This window comes from Aythya marila (genome assembly GCF_965140915.1).
Source record: "Aythya marila genome assembly, chromosome: 3".
NCBI classification, from domain to species: Eukaryota; Metazoa; Chordata; class Aves; order Anseriformes; family Anatidae; genus Aythya; species Aythya marila.
In genome coordinates, this window is record NC_139044.1 from 84,558,607 (window position 1) to 84,584,969 (window position 26,363).

Consider the following 26,363-nt stretch of genomic DNA (forward strand, 5'->3'; position numbering starts at 1 on the left):
AGTAAGTCTAGCAAGTCTGTCTTTAATTATAATGAAAAGCAATGATGTTAAATAAAACCAGTCCGTATCTTTTCCTTACAGATATCGGTTATGAAAATATGATCAATGCTATGCTAAAAGATCTTTTCAAGTTACTGGTAGCCTGTGTAGCAGAGCCAACAGAAATCATTTCCAGAGTTGGCTGCTCATGTATCAGGTAACAATCTATTTACTCTGTAAAATATTCAAAAAACGTGTCTTTATTATCTCTGAAGATGACTCTGAAGTCATACTCTGACTGAGTAAGTTGGCTAGCATCCCAAAAGAAGTCTACAATATATCTATCTCTTTTTATTTGAACAATGAATTTTAGACTTACCAGCCTTTTTCGCTGTTTTCTCTCTTCTTCAGAACCTGTAATTTTGGGCATTGCTATGTGTAACATTCCCATGAAAAGCACTTGTACAGTATTTATCTGTAGTTGGTCAATAATTGGTCCTTAGGAAACATAATCCAGGAGCTTTCTTTTGGAATTCACAGGTCTTTGGATGTAGTTAATCCCTTTCACAGTCTCCAGGTTACTGCAATCATAGTCAAAATAAGCATTCCATTATGGTTCTTGTCCTGGAGAGATGGCTGCTTAAAGAGGAAAATCAAAGGAAAAAGTAGTTCAGAAGTACAGTGTAATTACAAAAATAGGTCAGGACAACTGGTAATTCTTAATCATTATCTAGCTGCTGAGTGGGCCTTTTCTTTAGTTTTCAACCTGCTCCCATTACAGGAGAGAATTGTCTAGTTCTTTCTTACAGTAATGTTTTCCTGTGTCCCATACTCATAGGTATGTATTAGTGACAGCAGGACCTGTTTTTACTGAGGAGATGTGGAGGCTTGCATGTTGTGCCTTGCAGGATGCATTCTCTGCCACTCTGGAGCCAGTGAAGGTAAACTGCCTTTTTGCTGTCAGTCAAAACTAATTATAGACACTAACTTTTGACAGGTTGCTTTTTTTTTTTTTTTTTCCCCCATAAAAGTTATTTGGGTACTGAGCCAGGAACAGAGGCTTAAAGATTATGTTGTTGCTTTTGTTATCTTTTTATTCACTCAGATGAAAGGTGTTGGATCAACAATGGAGACTGAAATCAGTTTTTCTAAACATGGTACATACAACAGTAGTCACTAACAGTGCAGACTTATTTTAAATTGCCCTGCCAATATGAAATCAGAAGAGTTACTTACTTTTTGATCCAGTTCTTCTTCTGGGTTGTCTGAAACTAGACAGAAGACAAAGTTGCTTACTTGATGCTGTTGCTGCATGCTCCATATAGATTATTTCCCAATTCACTGTCTTGTAACAAAAAATCCTATTAAGTCATCACAGGCCAGACTACATAAGAAGTTGTAATGTATTTGCATCAAATACACTGAATGCTAAACAGCAGGTGATCGGCTGATGGTATTGGGAGAGATCACCACGAATCTTGTATTACCACGAACAGGCTGGACAACTCTACAGTCACTGACTTAATTTAACGCACAGTGAAAGTCTGATGTTGTGTCTCTCTATAGAACCTATTGGGCTATTTCCACAGTGGTTCTGAAAGCTTTAGTGGAGATGCCTGTGAAGTGAAGGTGGCAGCCCCTTCCCTCTCACCGAGTGCTGAAGCTGAATACTGGAGAATCAGAGCCATGGCACAACAGGTAGAGACTGACATTTCAGGGAAAGTCAGAGAATCTTTTAAACCTGGGGCTTTTCCTTGGAGCACATTTTTACCACAACCTTCCTCACAAACCCTATGGGCAAATTGAAAAATACTTCCTCGTCACTAGATTAACACTTATTTATCTAACAGTAGTAGTGAGAAAAAGAAATAAGAGCTAGGAAAATAAATAAATAAATAAAACTGTTACCCTATAAGCAGAAATGAGGAATGCTTGGGTGGGGGAAAATACCTGAATCAGGACTATGAGCCTATTGTACAACATAGCTCTAAAATAGGCAATCCTAGCATACAGCTTTGGAAGTGTTTCTGATAGAGAAATAGTAGCATCACTGTGAATTCTCATCTAAAATGTCATACACATTTCTGGCTATTCTGTAAGAGTGATAGATTCAAAGGGCAAAAAATAAATTAGAACAGAGACTGTGATGTGATGCTAGACAAACTAGGTTTGTTCAACCAATCAAAGCAGAGTTTGCAGAGGAGTATATAGTTGGGTTTTATATCTATAAATACATGGGTTAAGTATAAATGCATAGATTTTTCATTCTGAGAAAGTGGTTATAGAAAATAAGTTCCTTGAAATACAGCAGACTGAACTTAATGACCTACAGGGTGCCTTAAAACTGTCAATACTATATGACAGTTTCAGTGTGAGAAAGCAGATGGATTAAAGAGCCAACAGATGTTTGATGTCGATTTCTGACTTGATTAATCATACCCTGATGCTGCTTGAAAATCTGAGATGTCTCAGATTTGTGATCACAAACAATGTGACAGTGGTAGGCTTTCAATGGAAAAAGTGCTTTAAAATAAAAGTTTTAAAGAGGCAAAACTCATAAAAAAGGGAACGTAGCATTTAGACTTCTGTAGTAGATTCCCTTCAGTGGCACTGCCTGAGTCCTTCTGAGTGGGAATTTGACACAGCTACTGAGCTGTGAAACAAAGCCACAGCAACTGAGAGCAGTTTCCCCACTTCCCTCCCAAATAAGTACAAGCAAGGTGTCTGTTGTCTGATTGTGGGTGAAAGTGATCCTTCCATCAACCAACTAGGTAGAACAGATGAACTATGTAGACAGGTCCTTGTCTCTACTATATGTTACGCTTCCAGGTAGTAGCACACAGCATAAAGCTTGTTCTGGCTTTTAGTTCATATCTTTTACAAGTTCAGCAAAAAAGATGTGTGTCATTTTCCATGTGCTCTGCTGGGTGTCTGGAGGCAGCCCATGGCTTTGAGGCTGTTTATCAAAGCAGCATGCTCCAGGGAAGGTCTGCTGTGGATACCTTGCAGTCCTTTAATCTCTATAAATAAGTTGTCACACCAGATCTGTCACAATCCAGGAAATCCTACTGTCAGGCTCTTGAAGGACCCAGTGCAAGTGCTAAACTGATTGTTTTCTATCACTTGTTGTTTTCCAGGTCTTCATGTTGGAGACTCAGTGCTCCCCGAAGACCCCCAGCAACAAGGAAGGGTTTGAACATGCCCAGTCGTGTGTGCTCATTATTGATCTGCCACCAGATAAAAAACCAAATGGGCATACCCAGAGAAGGTAAAGCAGCTTCTCAGCTAGATAAAAATATTGTCATTAATATTGTATTAACAAATATTGTATTAAAAGCTAGATAAAAATATTGTCAGATATGAACAGGGCCTTAGCAAGCTATGCCTCTCTACAGGTCTCATCAAAAACAAGAAATACACTGATGAAATATGTATACTTACTTATTTTTTTGACACAGGAGACAACTGTTTGCTGCTATATGTTCTTTAAATGTTCACATCATCATTCACTAGGGCAGGCATGTGCAAGAGCTGTTACAGTTACAGACAGGCCTGTGGCAGTTTCTGTAACGTGACCTTTAGAAAACTAGATGAGGAAAATGCTCTTAATAGGTAGTAAGAGTTGGTAGGTTGCAAATACCTGAAGAATACATATATACAAGGTCACAAAAACCCTTCAAGTAAAGGAAACGTAGATGAAATAAGGAAAAGAATTCTTATAGGAAATATTGGAAAAACCTTTCTCATACTGAGATATTAAAAAAAAAAAAAAAAGTAGAGTAAAAATACTCTTTTGAAGAAAATTTTGGAAGTGTTGTTATGTTTGTAATAATACTTAGCAAATGAAATAACGTCTGCTTCACTGATAGTCTTAAATTCACTATTGTCAGATTAAGGAGGTGGAGAAAATCTAATGGGCAATCTGGACCAGTATAAATTAAAGAGGTCACACCCAAAGCTGCAAAACTGTCAACATATTGATCTAGGGAACTTTTTTTTGCTTGGCACTTTTTTCATTTTTTAAGGAAATCCTCCTGTATGTTACCACCCCAGAGACCCATGGGTTTGCATGATGCTTAGTCTTATCCTGCAGAAGAATATTTCTTTTTGCTTGCACTTGGTTGTTTGAACAACCACTATAACATCAATAGGGCTCAGAATTAGCATTCTGCATTCAGGGTTTGTGTTTGTATTGCAAGGTATGTAATATATGGCATATAACTGTCCTATACTAGATACACTAGTGTAAGTGGTATGGCCCTTACGCTAGCTACCACTTAAGGCATCCTTCTTCAGAACTAAGCTATTGAATGTAACAAGGAGACAGAATGTGATGGACAGGAGGAAAGACCGTGCAAGACGTTTCCATTCTTATGCAGGTGCACACAAGTTTCCCCCAAGAGCAGGTGCTCTGTTGCCTTAATTAATGTCACAGGACAGGGCCCTGCACAGAGATGAAGAAAGGTTGAGATTACAGTCTAACCCCTTCCTTCTTGGTGGGAAAATACCTTTTTTATCCTAAATGTTTGCAGATCCTCCTTCTTGTAACAACAAATGCAAAGCAAAAGACTGGAATACTCCCTTCACAGCACGTAATGCTATGTAGTCTAACAGTGCATTTGTAAAGGCAGCATGTTTGTCTTTAAACAAAGAAATGAAGCTTGCAATTAATACAAACTCTGAATGCTTTCACACTGCTCTTTGTCTAAATAACTGCAAAAAGTGTATTCCCTGACAGGGAAATGTTACCCCAGCAGTGTTCATTTTTCACCTAAATGGGGCTAAAAAGTTGACTGTGCCACTAGTTTTCATATTACTTGCTACAGCAGTGCAGTAATATGCCAGTCTTGCATGCTAGTAACTGTGGCCTTTCAAAAGTTTTACTTTAACCTTAGTGGAGTTTCTCTTCTCCCTTTTTGCTTTTGTTTCCTTAATGCTGCATCGTTTCACAGGAAGCTGGGGTAAGGGAGCTTTTCTTCTTCCTAAAAAGTAATAATATATTCCAGTTCCAAACTTCGGGCAGAATAAGAAAATACTGTCCTTATCCAGCTTTGGCATCACGTGTTTTCACCACCAGCTCTGTACCAGTTTCTTTCAGAATTAAGCAGTACTTTAAACTGGCCATGTAAATTGGGCTTTATGGCTATTGCAAATAAAGCAGATCTCCTTCATTCTGATCCTGCATTTGGAACAGGATTAGCCTCCCGAAATGAAGCACTCATTTAACTTTATATGGGCTCTTAAGAGCTTTTCTGAGTAAGGCTTCCAAGAGTTTTTACAGCATAAAACTACTTCCCTATAAAGAGCTCCAGTGTATGTATTAATCATCAAGAGTTTTCCACTGTCAGATAATAAGACTATTAAATTTTACTGATGTATCAGCACTGACAGCTATAGTCATGGTAAGTGAGCTGACATAGGTCAGAAATAACAGTGCTTCTAGGGTTAGCTAATCTAACTTTCTACATGGTCAAGTGTATGCAAATCCCTTAAAACTCTTAGGACTGTCTTTCTTTCTTTTTAAATCAGGACCATTTGTTTGGTTTTATGAATCAATCAACAAATCAATTAATATAAGGCAAAATTTTGAGAGTTAAAGCAGCTGTTCTTCTGTTTGGTGGTGGTTTTTTTTTTTTTAAGTCAACATTACATTCTCTAAGTTGACTTTTTGATACAATTTCCCCCCAAAAAAAGCAATCCAGAAAAGAATTCAAACATTTTGTTTTGGTACTTTGAAAACACTTTTGAAAGTTGTTTAATGAAAGTAGAATAATTTTGCACCAAAATTTTATAGGCCAACAACTGAACATCTCATGTTGCATGAAGATTTACTTTGACTTAGACCTAAGACTTCAGTATTGCAAGCAAACTGAAAAACCTTTTCCTCACCTGGTAGCAGTGCTACTTAAAATGTGATCTGCTATAGTTCCCTAAATCAAAATAATTATTGCTACGTCTATGAGAGTATCATCTGTATTTGAAACAGATGTAACCTGATAAAAAGACTTCTATTAAAATTATTTCAGAGAAGTTTCACAGTCTGTAATTTTTAATCTGTGAGATACCAATGTCATGCTTTAACAACAGTCCTATCCGCATTTTCTTCCTAACTTCCTCTGCCTCTCAATATTATTTACTAATGAATTACCTAAAAACTTTGTCTGGCAGAGTTTGCTGTTCATAGGTTCCCTGTGCAAATCAAAAATCAGTGAGATAAAGAACTCAAACATCTCTCTAAGAGGAGAGAATCACCCAGTATTACATGTGAGAATCAGGGCTAGTGATAGACATTTCCATGGTAGTACCTGCGTATTCAGGCTGAAGTCTTAAACATTCAGCAGGACTTGGGCTTCTTTGCAAGTTCCATTGCACTGCTGGTGGTTTTACACATTTTTCGTATTGGTTGGTTGGCTCTTTGTGTTTTATTTTTAAGAGGTACTCCTGGCATTACTAGAAATGGAAGCCAAGCGGTAAAGGAGCTTAGGGCTCATTTTGTCGTGGCAAAGTTAAAATTTGCTGAGATGCCAATGGAGGAGTATTAGCAGTGATTCAACTTAACTGACATTCAGCAACAACAACAATAGAAGATATATTTAGGGTCCAGTGGCAGAGATGCTGCATAATATGTTAACAAATTCCTCAATTAGAGGAGTTTGAAATGCTCAGAGTACCTGCACCTGCCATGAAATCAAAATACAGAGTATTTAATCTGTCTCAAGAAAAGGAAAAAATATATATAACAGAGCTTTGTTTTAATACTGCCTCTGCATTAAGTTCCAGTAGAGTGCTTGCTGTGAATGGTTATTTTTCTTAACACCTACAAGTGCCTTCCCTTCTAGGAAAGTGTCTGAAAGAATAGCTGAGAGACCATTCTAGACCACTTCACATTCCTCCACTTTTTTTGTAACAAGGCTCTGAAAATTTGAGCCTTCATTTGCATCCTTCATGTTGGATTCTAACTATTAAGTACTCCTGTATTATTAGTAAAAGCATAAGATACAATTATATATTTTTTCCTTCCCATGCTTGGTTTACCAAGTATTCCTTTCAGGACGATAGTGGTGAGCTTGCTGTCCCACCAAGTACTGCTCCAGAATTTATATGACATCTTACTGGAAGAATTTGTCAAAGGTCCTTCTAACTTGGAGGAGAAAATGACAATACAAGTACCAGAAAACAAGTTGGCTGGCTTTCTCAGGTACATCTCCATGCAAAACTTGGCTGTCATCTTTGACTTATTGCTGGACTCCTACAGAACAGCCAGAGAGTTTGACACCAGACCTGGGTTGAAGTGTTTGCTGAAAAAAGTGTCAGGCATTAGCGGAGCTGCCAACTTGTACCGCCAGTCAGCCATGAGCTTCAACATCTACTTCCATGCTTTAATTTGTGCTATCCTGACAAACCAGGAGAACATCACCGCAGAGCAAGTGAAGAAGATCCTCTTTGAAGATGACGAGAGAAGCACAGACTCATCGCAGCAGTGCTCTTCAGAAGATGAAGACATTTTTGAAGAAACTGCCCAGGTCAGCCCGCCCCGGGGGAAGGAGAAGAGGCAGTGGAGGGCTCGGATACCATCTCTGAGCGTCCAGCCCGTCAGCAACGCAGACTGGGGGTGGCTAATCAAGCGGCTTCACAAGCTCTGCATGGAGCTGTGCAACAACTACATCCAGATGCATCTAGACCTGGAGAACAACGTAGAGGAGCCTCCAGTGTTCAAAGGCGACCCGTTCTTTATTTTACCATCCTTTCACTCAGAAACCTCCACCCCATCAACTGGAGGGCAGTCTGGGAAGGACACACCATCAGAAGATGACCGGAGTCAAATAAGGGACCAGCCGGGAGACAGCCTGACACCCCGAAGTGGAGAAATGCTGCTGCTGCCCCCGCCCCTGAGTCCTAAACCAGAGAAAAAAGAGCAAACAAGGAGAAAAGAGTGGTGGGAGAACGCGGGCAACAAGATCTACACCATAGCCGCTGACAAAACCATCTCCAAGTTCATGACAGAATACAAGAAAAGAAAGCAGCAACAGGCCATGACATCCTTCACCAAAGAGGTCAAAGTGGAAAAGAAAGGGGAGCTCCTGGGCTCCAGAGGGCAGGACTCGCCAATACTCCAGCGGCCACAACATCTTATAGACCAAGGTCAAATGAGGCATTCGTTCAGTGCTGGCCCAGAGGTCCTGAGACAAGAGAAGAGACCACGCTCAGGATCCACAGTCAGCTCCCTGAATATATCTGTTAGGGATGCCGAGGCCCAGATCCAGGTAGGACACCTGTAGAATGCTCATACTAATAGCAATAATTTTAAAGATACCTATAAATATTTTTTTCTGTTGCTTTTATTACAGTGATTATAATTTCTACGTTAAATGTCTTCCTCACCTAAAGAAGTCATCATGATGAGGGCTGATTATTTCAGAGTCTCACACTGACAAAAAGCTAACTCTTTCCCATCAAAAGAAGATCAGTCTTCAGGGCAGGTGTTATCAGGCATATACTAGCACAGCTTTCAAGAATGCTTTTGTAACTGGAGCCAGAGCTGTTCTTCCCTGAGAGCTATCAACCCATGGTCTCCTCATTGCTTAATGCTATGGGCTCCATGCCACTTACAGGCTTTTGAAAATGTGAGGGTACTTGCTGCAATGCTTTTCTATTTAAGAAGATTTTTGTTAATTCTGGAGCAGAAATGCTGGGCTCTGTTGCTAAAAAGGAACTTGCTACTTGCATGTCCAAGTAAGCAAATCAGGGGAAGCGTCAAATTTAGAAATCTTTGTTCACCATGGGATGAAATAATAGCTGATCGAGGTTGAGCGTGATACCTGCAATAAAGTCGAACAGTGCCTTACAGTGCTGAATTATGCATACACGGTGAATGTTAAATTAATATGCTGGCATTACTCAGCCCTCTTCATGAGGCTGCACCCACAAGATCCCTTTCTTTCTGCCTCAACAGATGGACCCCTCTCCACAGAAAGGTCTTCTAAAGAGTCTTTTGTATCCACTTTGCTCGTAGGCGTGGACCAACATGGTGCTGACCGTTCTCAACCAGATTCAGGCCCTGCCAGACCAGACGTTCACGGCCCTGCAGCCAGCGGTGTTCCCCTGCATCAGCCAGCTCACCTGCCACGTTACAGACATCCGCGTCCGCCAGGCGGTGCGGGAATGGCTGGGACGAGTGGGCCGCGTCTACGACATCATCGTGTAAACCCGCTTGGCTCTGTTGCGAAGGGGAGAAGACATCCGAGGTATACAGCAAAGACGTATTAGGGGTTCATTCATTGCCTGTTTGTTGGTGATAAATTGAGAAACAATGAGCTTGTCGATGTGTATCCTCTATCCACTTGAGACTGTGTGTCCCTCACTCACTAGCAAAGGAGGCGAAGCTTGAATGTGTCCAGGGGGCTCTGGAACGGCCCCAGAGCCCAGAAGCTGCCAGTAAATCAGGCTGGCACCTAAAGGCATAACACATTTCAGTAGCCTTCATTTTCATTGAAATTTGCAACAGTGGGAGCCACATCAAACTCAGGTGAACTTCCACACTTGCAATTAGCTGTGAATGAAACTGTCATCTAGGTATCACACCAGGCAAGTAAGCCTACATAACTAAAACTAAATAAATAAAAGGCAGGAAAAAGGTGAGGGCTGCAGGACAAGTAAAACAGTGGCACTTGTTTGAAGTAACTTCCCTTCTGAAATTAGCAAGAGATAAGAAAGCCAAATAAAGATTACTGTAATAACTATGTGTCCTGATCACTAGAGAAAGTTGAAGATAATTTTGGTCTGAGAAGAGCCTTTGCAGTCTGGCCACATTCAGGGTAGCTAGTGAGTGACAATTCGTGTATCCCAGGTCTCAAACTGGTGAACCAAGCACAGGCTATTCATCCTTTCATTGGCCTTGTGGAGTATTGCTCAAAAAAAAAAATGCACAGTCCGGCTGTCCTCTAACACCACCACCCTGGCTACTTCAGCTGATCATTTTCTGACATGCAACTAGTTCCCCCCAGGGGCACCAGGGAAGTTTGCTTTGCTGTTTCCTGTGATGCTACGGGGGAAGACACCGCGAGCAAAGCTACAGCCAGGCCCTATGACAGTCCCCAACACTCAGCAGAATAAAGCATTCCAGTTCAAGCACCACTGCAGCTAAGCTGGCTTGTATTTCTACTGGAGCTCTATGGAGCTATGCGTAGAGCTGCTGTAGCCAGGAGGACCCTTACCACCTCCATCAAACTTAGCCTATCACTCCACATTGAGCTTAATCAAGATGGAAAATAGTCTGAAAAGAAGGTAACTAACTTCCCTGTTTCTCAGCTGTTACTGTAAACAGAAGGGGACAGAGCCTCATGTAGGTACAACCCCACTGTGCAGCGCTTCTAAGGACTACTGTGGTTTACCAACATGGTTACTGGGGAGAAAGGGAAGGATTGACTTGTATTGTACATGGTGCTCTTCACACTAGACACAGTGAAGGGTTACTTTGCCACCCAAATTATGTCACAGCCCCTGGGACATTCCATCTCCTAGTCCCATGCTACATAATTTGATCAAACTTTTAAATAATTTCTTGAAACTGAATTTAATCTTGGGTGACCCCTTAATGATGTTATCCCAAGGCTTTTTAAAACGTGCACACCAACTAAATATACAGCTTCAGTCCTTGCTACAAAGCATCCTCAAAAACATCATCTCTATCAGGCCTGGACTTTGCACATCTAACTGGTTTTTAGCATCTTGAACCAGAAAAAAAAAAAAAAAAAAAAGAAAAAAGGGTTGGTCCAAGAGGATCTACTGACCAGCCATCACCCAAGCTGATGTGTTATTAAGAGTCTGCCACCACCATCCTGCCTTTGCCCTCCATCACCCACTCCCTGTCCGTCACCTGCTAGACTCCTGCAGGGCATACTTGGACCTACAGCATCCTACAGTGTCAGTCACACTGTTTCCCTCTCTTTCAAAATTTCCTTTTGTTAAATTGTTTCAGGAACATTAAAAAAAAAATCCTTAAAAACAACTCTTTCTCACCACCTACATTGTCAATTGATAAAGGCATTAAATTATTTATTTACAAAGCCAGTTTTCACAACAGATCGAGTCCTTCCCTTGGGGCCAGGTGAAATTAGGCCTTGTTATATAGGAGTGGTGACAATGTTTGATTTCTGTTGCCATGTCTTTCTTACACATCATTAGGTAAAGTAAAAGGGTGGTTATATTTTTGTTAATCTTTTTATAGGGCATCTATATATAACTGCTTTTAAAGCAGTACATTAATTAGCAGCAACCAAAATCAGAATAAACTTTATGCAAGACCCCTAACTGCTATTTTTCATTATATCTGCATTTAAGGGATTCAGCTCTTCACTGTGCTTACCTAAACCAAGCAAATCCCTGAAACACATTAGAGAAGTGTAATTGGTAGCAGTACCAATAGAATCACTCAGGAGTCCAGAAGCAATCCCAGTATCTAGGAAGCACTGTGGTTATGTTATCTGTAAATCAGAAAGAAAAGCTCTAGGAATGAAAGTACCTGCCCCACCCAGGCCTACAAACACAGCATAGCCTGGTGTTATGTGATTAGCCAGCTGCTTGACTCAAAATATTGCTGTTGCCCTATTTCAAACTTCTCCTTCCATGTTACGCACTAAGTGCCCATTGTCACCCTCAGTGCCTCTGTTCATTCACACCCCTCCCGTAGGCAGCCCTAAGAGGATGTAACTGAGTAACTCCAGAAGTGGGATGAGGATGAAGGAACCTTTGTAGTAGCAGGCTTTAAATGAGCAAAGTCTAGCAGATGCCACTCCTCCTTTTCCTTCTTTCTTTGTGAAATGGAAAGCAGTGAGCACAACAACTCCTTGCCACTTCAGGAACCATTAATCTTATGCATAGAAAAAAAGAGCATGGCATTGGTTTATCAGTTTTTTGCTGTTGTTGTTGCTAGTTTAGCCACAGAAAGCAGCAAGCCCCGAAGAAGTAAAATGCTAAGTGCGTAAAGTCACCATTTCACAGGCCTGTGCACTCTTGTTTCATGCATACTTAGGGCTGCTTGTGAGCTGTTAGCCCAAAGAAGGTGCCTGTGCAGCACAGGCTCAGGAGAAAAGTACTGGCAGCAACCCCTCACGAGCTTCAGAAGGGGACTCCCTAATTCTGCCCTCACCAGGCACGACCAGCTGCACCACCTTACAGCCATTCCTCTGCTTTCCACTGCTGAGTGGGGAGGCACCTCAGGCAGTTGCACAAAATAGCCCTTGTCTCCACATGTCAGTCTTTCTTGGGTAACTCATTCAAATTCTTACCAAATTTCTTCGTCTCAAATTCATATCACCTAACGCACAGGGTAACAGCAGCATATTACCAGCTTCACAGTTGAATCGTAACATTTATTTTCGGGGAAAACAAAAACAACCAACCCACCTGCAGTCTGTATATCCTCTGTTCTGGTTAACGACCACGTTCTTATCTCGCACCTTCTTTTTTGACACAGGCTTCTGTAGGAGCTGTTTTTTGATTTTCATCTAACTAACTGGCAAGTTAGCTATTTTTAAAACTCTGTAGCCAGTGATTTTTGTTTAGGTGACCTGCTTTCCAAAGGGACATGGTGGTTTGCAGCCCTGCTTGGGTACCCGAGCCGCACGCTGGCCGCTGCCTTGGCTCAGTTCACGCCGTCCCCGCAGGCCTCTGCGGCAGGGAGAGGCAGCGTTGTCTTCTAGAGGATGTTTCAGGCAGCCACTGACAGAGAAAGCTGCCATTAGCCAGAAACCAACACCTCTGCTCACAAGGAATAACTTCACCATGCGAATATTTAAAGCTGGAAGAAGTGGCACACCCATCCATCAGGAGTTACTTGCACAGTACAGGAGCAGGGCCCAACCCAGCTGCAGGCCTCGTGCACATGGTCACGTCACTCTGCAGTGCCATTACATGCAGACACACCGCAGGAGAGGTGTGCTTGTGCCTGTGCTCCAGGCACTGTGAGCACTCTGCATGTTAGCAGAGGGATAGGTACATTGCCAGGATGTTCACCGTGCACTCTGGCAATGCTTGCATTAGGTCAGCAGTGACGTCTGGCATCAGCAGTTAGCACAGTCCTTCTGGTAACTTCCCTACTCCTCCCTGAGCACTCAGCAGCCGCAGAATTGGCAACACCATCTCCTGGTTGACATGTTTTCACGTCTTCGGATGTTAAGATACAAATTTAATACTCTGCTAGGAATGGACACTTTAGAGTAATTTACTTAATTCAACGTCAAAAAATAATTACTAGAGAAAGATTTACATAGACCTGGGCAAAACTTTCCTTGTAAAACTCCGAACGCTGGCAACACAGCTTTTGTCTCATCACAGCTACACAATACACGTCCTCTGGAGTATAGCTGGCTCCTGGCAAGGCCAAGCAGAGTTTACACCCGTAACTTGATCTAGTAAGGTACTTTGCCTTTAATTTGAGCTTCAAGTTCTGTTTAATTTTAGAGTAAAATTCACTGACAAGTCTTCATCTGCCACAGAGGTTAACTGCCACCTATTAATATCTTGTGTTACCCTACGTAATCTCCATTTGCTGTTGATATAGTAGTATATCAACGCTGGTATCTCCGCTGTGGAGCTCAGAGCAGGACCAGTATGAAACTTGAGTGGCCAACAAGCTAACAAGTAGAGAGGTTCAGCTCTGCCTGCTGCCCGCACTTGCTCTCTTGCTGCAACTTAAGCCCATGCTCAAAATGCCTAAGCTGTTGAAGTCAGGGGAAATCCTTCAGTCCCTGCACTCAAGTTCACAAGTTCTCAGGAAAGGGAAAGTCTTATATAGTTCTGATGTCACTTTTCTCTGCTGTGGTCCTCTATACCCTTCTGCTTGAAAATCCACAAGGGCCAGCACATCATACTCCTCTGCATCCCAGTGCCCCCCAATAAAACTTCCACTTTTGCACAGAAGTGCAAAATGCTTCTTACACTTTAATGTGTAAGAAGCTGACCACAGTGAGCCAAAGTAATTTACTTCTACCTAGCTCTTGTGTACAAGCTTATTCAGAAACTAAGCATGCCGTGTAGTTGTTTTCACCTTTAGCAAACCGTTCTAGAGATGCCATTACTCAGTGATAAGCTGTTTCTAATTTAAAAAGAAAAAAAGAAGAACCTCCTTTCTTCCCTTGTCTTTATTTTTGTGGGGGTATGATAAGATTATGCTTAAGCAAACTGTTTTATCATTCTCATTATGATCATTTCTGGGAAGATCTGTGTGTAGTGCTAATCATGGCACATGAAATGAGATAGTTTTTTTTTTTTTTTTTCCAATTTTTGATCATTCCACAATTCTTTGAAAAAATTAAATGATACCATCAATTATACATACCTTATCATCCTTTTTTAATAGGAAAGGACCAAGTTACCATAGCTCAGAAGCACAAATATTGGATTTTATGCAATGTAGATAACATCTGGCAGCTATTGACTGACCCCTCTTCTCTGAACCCCCCTATTTTGAGTAGATCTTCTATAGGGATACAACCTGATGGTCCATCAGCAGCCCTCACCAGCAACGCACCTGGCTCTCCAGGAAGTTGTATGGCTGCAAGGAAGAAGCATTACCCCCTCTGTACTGTTTCCACTAATTCCCCTCAATATACACTTTATACGTGATATTGACTGTATGATTTCATTTCATACTAAACAAACAGCTTTGGACAAACACAGCAGGCTGGCTATTTAAAAGGACAATTAAAAAAAGCACCTGGCATGAGCATGCATCATTCTTTTCAGTTAACACTCAGAGGTCCAAGAACTAAAAGCAGAGGGAAGAGAAAATGTCCTAATTCTGACTGTGGATATCAGTGGAGCTACACTGTATGATCCTGGATTAATGCAATAATGAGCTTGCCTGTGGGACCAGATCTCTCAAATCCTCTTTATTTTTGGCAAATTCACGGGCTGAGGTTTGCAGGGTCTCCCCTACCACATTGTTTCAGGGAACTGGGTTTATGGAGGGCGTTTTTTTTGTTAAGAAACATAGCATTCTGTTTCAATTCTTTTACCCCAATATCGCACTTTAAAAAGTAGTTATGTATTTCCACAAATTTCATCCCAATACCATGAAGCACTAGGGCCCTATTTTCTGTTCACACATTGGTTTGTCTGGGCTGCAGTGAAATGCTGAGCTTCCCCATGAAGCCAGTTGAAATGAGACAGCGCAGAGCTAGCAGAGAAGCCCAGGTACAGAGGTTCAGCAAGGGACAAATATCACCTCCACAACTGGGCTGTGGCTCCTGAGGCCCCAGCTCTGCGGAGGAAAGCACCAAAGGGAGATACCAAAGGGAAAGGGCAGACCCCTGCGGTACCTGAGCCCCAGACTGCACAGTTTGCTGGAGCAGGTGGGAGCTAGAGATTTGAAAGTATGCAATGACAGGAGCGAGCACCTTCTTTCAGTTCCCCCCTCCCCATCCACCTCCTTTTTATCATTAGTTATGATACTGCAGATGCACTTCCATGGGCCCTTTGACCAGAACTGAAAACTGAACGAAAGCCAAAGGGAGTGGACACTCCATTTTGCCAAAGACCTAATCCTTCCTATTCCAAAATGAAAAACAAATTTTATTTCCGTGATGATGGCTGCCATACGAAACAGTTTACTACAAAACATTATTCCCAGGACTTCATCTCTATAGCTGTATATTCAGGAGGAGCCACTAACATTTTTGAGAGAGACCGTAAATCGCCTTGTCAAGAGTTCTTACATTGGGTTTGCCTTCTACAGAGCTCATACCTAGCTGCAGTCCCCCCATTTCATTCATGTTTCCTCCCTCTGCCTTTCTGCTCTGACTCAGAGAAACTCCCCGTGCCCGCCGCGTCCCTTCGTGCTGCTAGCTTTGTTTGGTTCCTTGGCGTCCATTGTTCCGGCAGTCGCTGTAAGCTGGCTTGCAACCTGTATTTTGTGTATATTTTGTTCAGACTGAATCCTGAAGTGGAAATATTTTAAAAGAAAAATTATGAACTATTTATGTTGCTTGTGTTGTAGAATAAAGAAGCAAATGCAAAATGCATCTGGCTCTTGTTTTGGCTAAAGATAATTATTTCACGGTTACTGGCTACGTACAAGGTAACAGAACTGGGCAGGCTGCTGTTGTTTCTCTCTCCTCAGTGGGAGCTGAGATCTAAGCACTGCAAGGAGTAAGCCCTACACCACCTCCAGCCGGAGTTTGGGCTGGGAAGGGGCAGGGAGGGGTGGGAAGAAGGATCCAGCTGCTGAGACAGCTGAAGGAGCAAGCGGACACAATGCAGAGTTTCACAGAACAAGCCAAGAATTTCTCCCCTCATTAAATCCAGCAAAGTATTTTTGACTTTAATTTCATTGGAGCTAGCAGTTTTGAGAAAACACCATGGCAGCAAAGACATCAATTTCGGTTAAAACCAGTGTCCTAATTGCACCAGTCGTACCAGTGTCCCTAAAAAGCTGTAGGGACTGAACTCTAGAAGAGCAGTTCCAAATCAAAGTACACCACCTCATTGCCACCGAAATCCAGGCACTGCCTTGTCCCCAGCATCAGAGCCATGCTCTGCAAACACCACAAGCAGCGGGCACGGAGATCCTCAGCATGCAAGTTCACAGCAAAATTGCATTGGGTTTCCAAGCCAGGCACTCCCTAGTTGTATTTCCCTGCCACAATGAGTTTATTTGGCACGGCCAGGTTTCTGCTGTTATTCCTTCTGGCTAACTAAATTAAAGCTAGTAGGAGCTTCTCTGCCCACGCAAACATCTCACCTCTGTTCTTCTGAATGGGTATTTTCTTCAATTATTCCCACCATAATATTACTCCCTGCAATGTTTTAAGCACCGAAGCACCACGAGGTCTGGCCATCAATGTCTGTTACACAACAGCCTCATCAGCAGGAAGGTTAAAAGAAATGTATTAGAGCAGATTACAAAGCAACTAAATGAGGTTGCGATGCTTTAATAATCTTATGGCATTTCTGGCAAAACGGGAGTTTGTTAAATCCCAACATTCTGATCTAATTCAATTCCAGGAAGCTGCCTTCTGCTGCTTTACATGTCTCATTCAGATCCCATTAGAAAGACTTTCTTTTCCTCCTCAACAGCATTCATGAATGTAAAACAGCAACCGGGTTAAATACAGAAAATTCTACTCCACTATTTCACCAACTCTTCACGTGAACAAGGTCTGTCTGTCTTCTCACTCGACAGCGGGGTCAGGTTAGCCTGGCTTCTGCTGCCACTGCGGGGAGAGGAAGAGGTCTACACAGGGTGGAAATGGTGAAGTTTTTTTGTAGTTATACATAGGACACTTGTACTTCTCCCATTTGTTGGCTTTAATTAAAAACACTTGTAAAGAAAACAGCTGTTACCAAATATATATAAAATGTGTGTGTATATATATACACATACATACACGCAAAAGAAAGAAGGGATGAAAACAAAGTGAGCAAGTCAAAAGTTTGTCCTTGACTTCAAAAGGCCCCCAAGCGTCTATGTTGTGTCCTCTGGCCTCTTGCTTATCCCACGGCAGTAGACATGTGGGATAATCTGGCCAGAGGGGGAAAGAAACAACAACAACAACCACCCACTGTACAGACAGTTTATGGGAAGCATAAACAGCAAGGCAAACTAAACACTAAAACTTCTGTTGTCCTGACCTACCTGGAGGGAAATTCAAAGTTTCCCAAATTGTTTAAAAATCTGATACTTTAAATCACAGTATTTTTCAAAGATTATTATCTTACACTGATGTGGGGACAAAGGGGAAGCTGAATTTCAACCTAAGAGAAAATACTGGAGACACTTTGAGCAGCTGCAGCACATCCAGCAGGATAGCAGGAATGGGACAAAAGAGAAGGGAAACACTTGGCTAATGCACTATAGGGTCATATAGGACACCGCTGGCACACTCGTGCACTCAGAACTATGGCAATAATGGGAACTGATTTTCAGTAACCTTGCTGGGAGCATGTTCTCTCCAAGATAGGTATTGACATTTTACAGGTGAAGAAACCTTTCTACTGGCCCACTGAGTATGCCTATGATAGAAGTAGAAATAAAAGGTGGTTTGGGTTCTGCCGGCTGAGTCACATGAAACACAGGGTGATCTCCAGTGTCTGCGCTTCTGGCAAAGAAGCTAGCATCAGGATAAACCTCTTAACATCTAATGTCACTGTAAACAAACACAAGTTGAACTCTTTATCCATATGCCCAATACAACGTCCTAGAACAGCGCACTCGGCACCCAGCTTTCAAAATCCAACAGACTCCTGAACAAATCAAAGCCAGGCTGCACGTGCAATCTTCAGAAATCCAAGGCACTAAATGTGTTTTTATTGTTTCGGCTTGGGTCATTTAAAAAAAAGAAAAAAAAAAGGAGCTCTATACCCATGAAGCAGGAACAATGCTTCTGGTTTGGCAGCTCTAGGGAGACACACTGAAGCTCTTTATTTGCTGTGGTTAGTGTGACCACCTCTGTCTCTCATCATCCTCGTTTCCCACCACAGTCAAAAAAAATGACTTAAGATTAAAATAATTTAAAATATTTATCCTACATAGCATTTTTTAATGATTTTTACTACATTTTCAAATGTTACCTTACATTCCTGGCCATTTTTTTTTTTTTTGTACTTCAGAGCAGTCTCCTTTGTGCCAGAGACTCTGGGGAGACCAACAGATGAAATACAAGTGGATAAGGTGCTGTACTAAAATCTGTCCCTGTAAGTAAGCCCAAGAGGTCAGAACAGACAAACTATCAGACTTGGGAAATGAGAATGTCAAACATAATGAGAAAGTAAAAAATGGTTTTGTAGTGCAGTAACTTGTGTAAGGAGAGGAAGGTGACAAGGCTCTTGGCTCTTACCTGCAAAAACAATTAATTTTCTCTTGAGAAAACACAAGAATTAGTTCCCGGATAGAATTGCAATGGTCACGCCATAAGAGCAAGGGGAAGGTTTGTGTGCCCTGATAAAAATATTCTGTTACAGTCCCAGCTGTAGCGATGTTCATCGGAGCAGATCTTACTTCTCCCTTGTATACAATATCTTTTCTTTTGAAAGGATGCTAAATAATTGAAGGTCTCAGGCTCTTGTGACCAGCCGCCAAGCCCAAGAGAATAAAGATTATTAGATTATTATTTTGCAAAGCCAACCATGGGGAAAAGAAGAAGGAGAAGAAAAGCAGAAGTTAAAATCTAGTTTGCTGATGTTTTTTTCTTACAAGCTTCCAATCAAACTTCCTTTAGCATTTCAGGGGGACGAGAGCAGATGGAAAAGAATACTCCATTATCCACAATGGTAGCCACACTGAGTAAGTATACCTCAGCACCTTACACAGCCCAAATATTTCTCATCTACAATTATTCCCCTCCAATCACCCAGACAATATGTTTATTTTGTGATCTCCTTTTTCCATTGCCAAACCCAGCTATGACACTCGTTTTAAGAAGTCACAATTAAAGCCCTTGTCTTCGCACCCATGGTTTCCTCTCCAGGGCATTGCATGGTGCCTAACCTTTTTAATATCAAGGGCCTTTTGCTTTCAGTCTTCTCCACTAGCACCTCTGGCAACCCTTGTCTCCCAGCCTGAGGACACCATGGCAGTGCCTTTTCCCTGGTGTCCCAAGTGCTCTTATCCTCATGGCCTTGCACAGCTTGATTCTGGAGCTTTTTTTTATCCCTTATGTCAGAAAACATCTGCCCTTCCTGTTCTTATCATCCCTTTTCCCTCTCTGCCTTATCACATCTTAGTTCTCAATCTACAGCTCCATAGTGAGATCCTTTCAACACTCCCCTCACAGTTTTTCACTGATAACTCTAGCACCTGCTCAGGCAATGGCTGTTTGCCTTCCCAATACAAATTACCCAGTAACACACATGCACAAAGCCTTGTAATTGGCCAACCAGCATGCACAGGTGCACCACATCATACCTGATGCAGTCGACGCTGACAGCATCATAAGCAAAAGCAACCATCAGGGAGCTCGAGCAGCTCCTGAACCAAGTGGACACCCCAAGGAGGACACCTCCCTGGGACTCCCTCACGTCTCCCTGCTGCCTGGTGGAATAATTTTTCTCTCTTTTTTTCCCTCTCCCTTTCTGCCTCTTCAGATAGCATTGAGGTCAATGTATGCCATCAGCCCTGCTTGTAAAGCTGTGTGCACTTAAGGCTATCCCACCTGCCTTTGTGCAACAAGGGTCGCATCCTTGAATTGAGGTTTGACTTGACTTTACTGAGAAGTTGAACCATTAACAAGCGCACTTGAGAAAATAAAGCTTTTGCAATGTCTCAGGACTTTTAAGATTTTCTGCATGTATTTCGTTTCAATAGCAAACTTTATCCTACGGGTTGCAGTGGGCTGTGCACCTCCTCCATATGCTCTAAGTAGGAATCTCCAGATTCAGAACAGATTCAGCTTCAGGACACGAACTCCAAATTGAAACAGTGCATGTGCTATTTGAAACAAAACGTGTGTTATTTCAAGCAAAGTCCTGCTCCAGTTCACCTAAATTAAAACAGCACAAAATTGCCAAAAACCTTTCAGCTGATGCTCTGTTAAATAATGCACACTCCAATTCAGAAAGTTTCACATGCATGCAGAAGTCAGCAGATTGGAGCAATTTCCTCCCTCTCCCCCAAGGAGGGCCTTTCCTTGACAGCTGAGCATAGAGCTGAACAAGTATCTCCAGTACAGTCCCATACAGGTGCAAACTGCAGCTGCAGGAAAGCTGCCTCACCAGGCATAAAAGGGGGTTAAGGGAAAGCAGGTAAGCACTGCCTAACTTTCTACAGATCTTGAATGCCTCCCGCTACCATGTCCTTGGTCAGGTTTATCATGCAGCTCATCCTCATGTGTGTATGTGCAACTGCAACCCACTCAGCTCGACAAGCTCAGGTACTACATCAGCTGTTTCAGGTTATATTGAGAGTTTTCAGCTCACACATTCTTACTGTTATCACTAAATATGCTTTGGGAGAGGAATGTATTTCAACAGCTGCATTTCTCAAGCTCTGAAAAGTTTTGAGCGTTTCAACAACAGCAAATGTAGTCATACAGACTCGTTGTTAATGACAGCAAAGATACCAAGGCTTCTCTGATCCTGCAAGGGAGGATGTTAATGCATACAGTTGTTCTGCTCTAGAGATGCTCCTGACCTTAAAGCTATAACAAAGGAGTAATAAGTCACTAATATCTATTTTTTCCAATCTGGAGAAGAACTGAGTGGGTTTTAGTAGTCAGAAGAGCCGACAGGGGTTCCCTTCTCAAACAGTGCTTCTGGCCATAATGGCTCCCTACATTAGGAAGAACCCTGTTCCTTTGGCACGGAGATTTGATAAATTTTTAGCAGCAAATTATGTTAACCAGACCTGGCTATGAAAATACAATCATGCTTTTGTACAAGACATACCATGCTAGCAACAAATACTGACATGGAGACTGCTGTATTTAGACACAATGTCAAGGGATTTGATGCAGGAATGCACAATATTCTATCAGAAAGTTAAAAAGTTTTGCACAAAAATTTGTAAAATGGATTAAAATTCAGTCACGGTAGGCAAATATCATATCATTATTGACTGCAATTGTTTGGGATGAATTGGTTTAGTAAGATCATAGAATAGCCAGAATTACATACTGTTTTGTCACACTGTCATTAGCAAACCTGAATATAACTAATTATAATTAATATAAAGAACTAACTAAATTCCTGCATGGTACAGAAGGATGCTGCAACCACATACAAGGAGAAAAATCCAAATGCACTAAGAGGTTATTGAAATAGCAGTGAAAAAAAGTGGGGTTCAATCTGGATGAATCATACATCTAATAAAAACAAAAAAAAAAAAACAAGCAAACAAAACAAACAGTTACCTACCGATCAAGAAACAAGTACTTAGATATACTCATGAAAGACAGTTAGAACTCCTGTATCATGGAAAAAAAATGCAAAACAGGATGATTAACTTTTAATCAGCACCCCAAGAATATTCAGGAGAAAAGAGAAGTCTCCCTTTTATATATTTTTTTTTTTCCTGCAATTATGATAGTAAAAGAGATGTCAGGATGCTATGGGCATTTTGGTATTTATCTTTCAAAAATGCTGCAAGAGAAGTTGAAATCTGGGTAATCTAAGTTTTCTAGTTTTTTTGTTTGTTTGTTTGTTTTTGTTTTGTTTTGTTTTCACTATAATACATTATTTCATCAGTTCCTAACACACTGAATAAACACAATCAAAAAACTTACAGATTGCTTACAAGGTCTATAGGATTTCCAAGGAGAGCAGTGGTAATTCTGAATCACACAAAAGTAGCTTAAATCCAGCACTCAGCAGCAAGGCTAGGAAACTTATGGTAAAATAGTGGAAGTGTTATTATACAAATTAAGTATCATTTTTCTATTCCTGTACTTCATGCATACTTACATATCTTATTATTCATTGCAGCTACTTTTTGGCTATCTGTCTCCATGCTAGGAGGTTCAGTTTCGATTATTGATGAAAATAAACAGATTTTTTTGCAACTTAGGCTGACTGAAAGCTGTTAGATACCGTGGAAAAGCAAAAGCTGCACAAGTAGTGGGTGGCAGCTGGAAAGGCTCAGTCCCTCACAGAAAAGCAGAATCAGTCAAGAATGGCCTTTCTTCGTGACACAAGGCCACACGATCACCAGGAGGCCACACAGTCACCAGGATAAGTTAGCCTATGTAAGTGTTCAGGTACCTGGAGCTACATGCAGCTTGGACACCAGTGGAAACTGAACTGCTTTGAATATGTTTGGAGTATAATCCTTATGCCTGATAAATACATTCTGAGTTGCACTTTACTAAAACAAACACAACTAAAAATCCATTCCACTGAACAGGAGCATGCAAGAACTTAAGCTCTGACAGGTTAAAATGACATAGAGAGCTCGTTATCTGCCCCTTCATGCAGAACTGATAACAAAATTTGGACCAACTTTGATAGCAAAGAGTCAGAGCTAAAGATGGTAACAAAACTTTCACCACCATAATCACAAGGAGGAGAGGCACTTGACAACATCAGTACGATAGAATAAATAAAATAGGCATATCTCAGGCTGAAAATATGAAAGATGCAACAGCATTTAATCCTTCGTTCCCCAAAAAAACTCACAACCCAATCTCCCTTTCTCTAAAACATGATGGGGACTGAAATCAGTTCCCAAACTTGTAAGTCACACACGTGCACACACACACTCGTACAAACAGTTCAGGAGAGTGAGGAAAAACTTGTCGCACTGCTCAAGGTTAAACCTCGTGGCTCCTGACAACATTCACCCTTTCCAGCCTTTGCCACTCCTGGAGGAGCAAAACGTCCTCCAGATGCTCGCTCACAGGCGGTCACTGCACGCTCAGGCCCAAAGAAAGGTTCAGGATTTTGCTTGATAGATTTGCTCTGATGGGCTCAATCATCCAGACAGTGCCTGCGTTACAGCTCTCTGTAGACTCAGCACCCTACCACGCAAGGGGAAGTCATGGCACCTCAGCTGCTACTGATCCCCTTGTGTATCCACCTTTCTGTACCAGGCACTGGATTCTGCCTGAGACCAAAGGCTGCCACACACTGCTGTACTATGCTCTTATATAGCCTGTTGCCTGGTGCCCCAGCACCCTGAAAGATTTACAAAGTATGGACAAGATGGCCAAAAGGTTACGCAACATGACATGGGCTCAAGCAAAAATAAAGGCACACTGGCAGGCTTAAATAGGAGAAAACAAGAATTCAGGTTAAGGATGACCAGCTGTGAAGGAAGGGGCTCAAATCTGACAGAAACTAATGGTAAACATTTAAAAAATAAAGAAAAAAAAAATACAAAAGCTGCACGCCATGGAGCCCCAGGCCATGGCCTGCAGCAGTCCTGGCTGCTTCAGCCCAGGGGCGGCCGCAGCCCTGCCCTGGGGCCCTGCCACTGCTCTGCTCTCAGCTGCCAGCCCCCAGCCTTGGATCAGCGCTCAGCAAAACATCCTGCTGCTGCTTCTGTGCCAAGGCAGGCAGCACCAAGCTCCCAGGCTAGGAAGCATTTTGTAACCAGTTCCTCCTGACTCTGTTTTTGTAGGCCACAAGTGTGCTCAGCCTGTCAACACACGCTGCTCTCTAGGATACTGGTTTTCAGTGGGGTTATGCCCAATTCCCTCCACCCCACAGAGTGACCGCATTTGTAGCTTGATAGGTTGTGGGGCATGGGGAAGGGTTGCTTTTCAGACGGTGCTTTCTTTTTGAAAATATTTGAAAAAGTTTGAAAAATAAAGGTATTGATGTCTAACAACAACTCAAATCTCAATATGGTAAAGACCACATCATTAGGACCTGCTTAATTGCACAAGTAAAGAGGAAGGGACAGGAGCAAACACCACTCCTGCCCAAAGGACACAGAAACACCTATGTTGTGGCTTAAACCTATAAGCTGATTATAGGCAGGAGTTAGGATCTTCCTCCACTTCATCCAATAAACCTACACCTCATAACATCATACAGTTACAGCAGTAACACCTCCTTCCCTACAATTAATCACATTCACATTATTCAGGTTGGCCCTCACACACATCCTCAAATAGAGGGGTCATTATAGCAGGGAAGGTTTGCCACTGAAGCAGAAAAAAAAAAAGAAAAAAAAATGTGTGGAAAGAAAAAATCAAGAAAATTCAAAGGCATTTAGGGCACTGTGAACATTCTGTTCCATGCTAATATTAGTGGCAATACAGCGTAGAATTACACTACTAGCCTCAAACATCTCAGCAGATCAGAAATATGAATTATTTATCACAGATGGAGAACAGAGGAGGTGCCCATTTTCTGCACTGGCTTCCTATCCCCTGGCTTCTTTCCCTCCTCATTAGAAGTGATATTAGCAACTCTAAATGATAATGACAAATGTAATTTTTTCTTTGTTTTTACCTAACTTTAATCAATTTGGTGGTACCATTCCATGCCAGCTATTTTTTCCAGACTGACAGGATCAATCACAATGAGTCAATGAATTATTTCAAAGAACAAAAGGCAGAGGGTGAAGAGACTGCTTTGACCCTGTTAAAGTCTGAAGACCTCCAATGTTCTGCCTTCCCCACATTCGTATGCATCAAGCCAACACCTGGCCACGATGCTTGGGTTCAAGGATATTCCTCCTCTCAGTCTCCACACTAAAGCATGCCCAAGCTATGGTGATATCTATGAATTCTTTGAGAAGGAGAAATAAGTCACATGTGACTCACGGAGTTGCTAAAAATCTGTGACAGATTGGTCATCACAACATAAGTCCAGAGTGGCCATGTTTCAGCTTTGCACAAGCAGGTCTTACATGCAAATGCAGTATACCACATGAGCTTCAGACCACTCACTGGCAGCAGAAAGACTCTCTCCAATCCTCTCAGTAATTTTCCTGCTGGGTCCACTGATTATAAAGCCAAAGAGAGAACTATGATTTTATATTCCAATTACCTGCATGACGAAGGTGACCACATTTCCCCAAATTCCCATTTGGCCATAGCTCTACTAAATTAAATCATTCTTAAATATTTTCCAGAGACAAAGAATTCAAAGCACTTAGTATACCAAGTCAATTAGTCTTAAAAGCGCACACCTTATTTTGGCTAAAATTCATCTAACTGTATTCTAAGAGCACCAAACAGAGTGTTTACACTCTAAGTACACATAATCTTTTACTTCTCCTCATTATTCATGACAGTCCCAAAGCAAATTTACAGCAAGGTTTTAAAAATAGCATTAATAATCTTAGGGGCTGTAATAAGACCCTAATTAAGATAGTATATGAAAGTTTCCTGCTAGTGAGATGACAGATTTAAACTATGCAGTCACAAAACTCCTTTAGGAATTTATTTTAACACCACAATTTGGGAAATATAGTTGTCATTCCTGCTTCCACACAAGGTATTGAGACATCATGGCAGGTATTTGGCTATCTTGGCGTGTGCTGTTGAGTCACGTTTAGGACCCAGCTGCTCAGGGGACACTGCAATTCACACCTTGGCCCCACAGATGCATGCTTTCACCACTTCACAAAGTGCTTTCCAAGATGACAAGTGAGGGTCCCAGGAAAGGAGGAGTCTTCAGACAAGCTTTGCTTAGGTGACCTTCCTCACTTCACGCAGAACCTCCTCAGCAGCAGCAAGAGTAGGATCCCATTTCTGATGAACGGTGCAGCTGTTTTAGCACTGAGAGCAAACTCTCAGTCAGCATTGCTCACTGTTCACTGCTCACTTCTGTAACAACACAGGCTGCGTTTATCAACCTCATTTTTCTCCTACAGCCCAGATTTATCTGCAGGGTAAATCCACCCTGTATGCCAAAGCTGCAGGGATCAAAGCCCATCTCTGAACAGACTCCTCCAGAATCCTCTCATTAGACATGTCAAGAACTGACACTTCTTACTGACT

At 41.8% G+C, this 26,363-nt stretch overlaps 1 protein-coding gene across 6 annotated transcripts in view; it reads left to right on the forward strand.

The window, feature by feature from the left end:
* ARFGEF3 (ARFGEF family member 3) overlaps window positions 1-15,980 on the forward strand; it is an 88,558-nt gene extending 72,578 nt beyond the window's left edge. For 4 of the 6 annotated variants that reach the window (XM_082758376.1, XM_082758372.1, XM_082758377.1 and 1 more), the window contains 6 exons: window positions 82-196; window positions 818-920; window positions 1,546-1,677; window positions 3,117-3,247; window positions 7,019-8,243; window positions 8,993-15,980. In XM_082758376.1, the coding sequence (XP_082614502.1) occupies window positions 82-196; window positions 818-920; window positions 1,546-1,677; window positions 3,117-3,247; window positions 7,019-8,243; window positions 8,993-9,184 (1,898 nt within the window). In that variant the 3' untranslated portion in view covers window positions 9,185-15,980. The remainder of the gene's footprint in view (window positions 1-81; window positions 197-817; window positions 921-1,545; window positions 1,678-3,116; window positions 3,248-7,018; window positions 8,244-8,992) is intronic. The other 2 variants (XM_082758373.1, XM_082758374.1) reach the window with 2 other exon arrangements.
* Window positions 15,981-26,363: the final 10,383 nt, after the last annotated feature.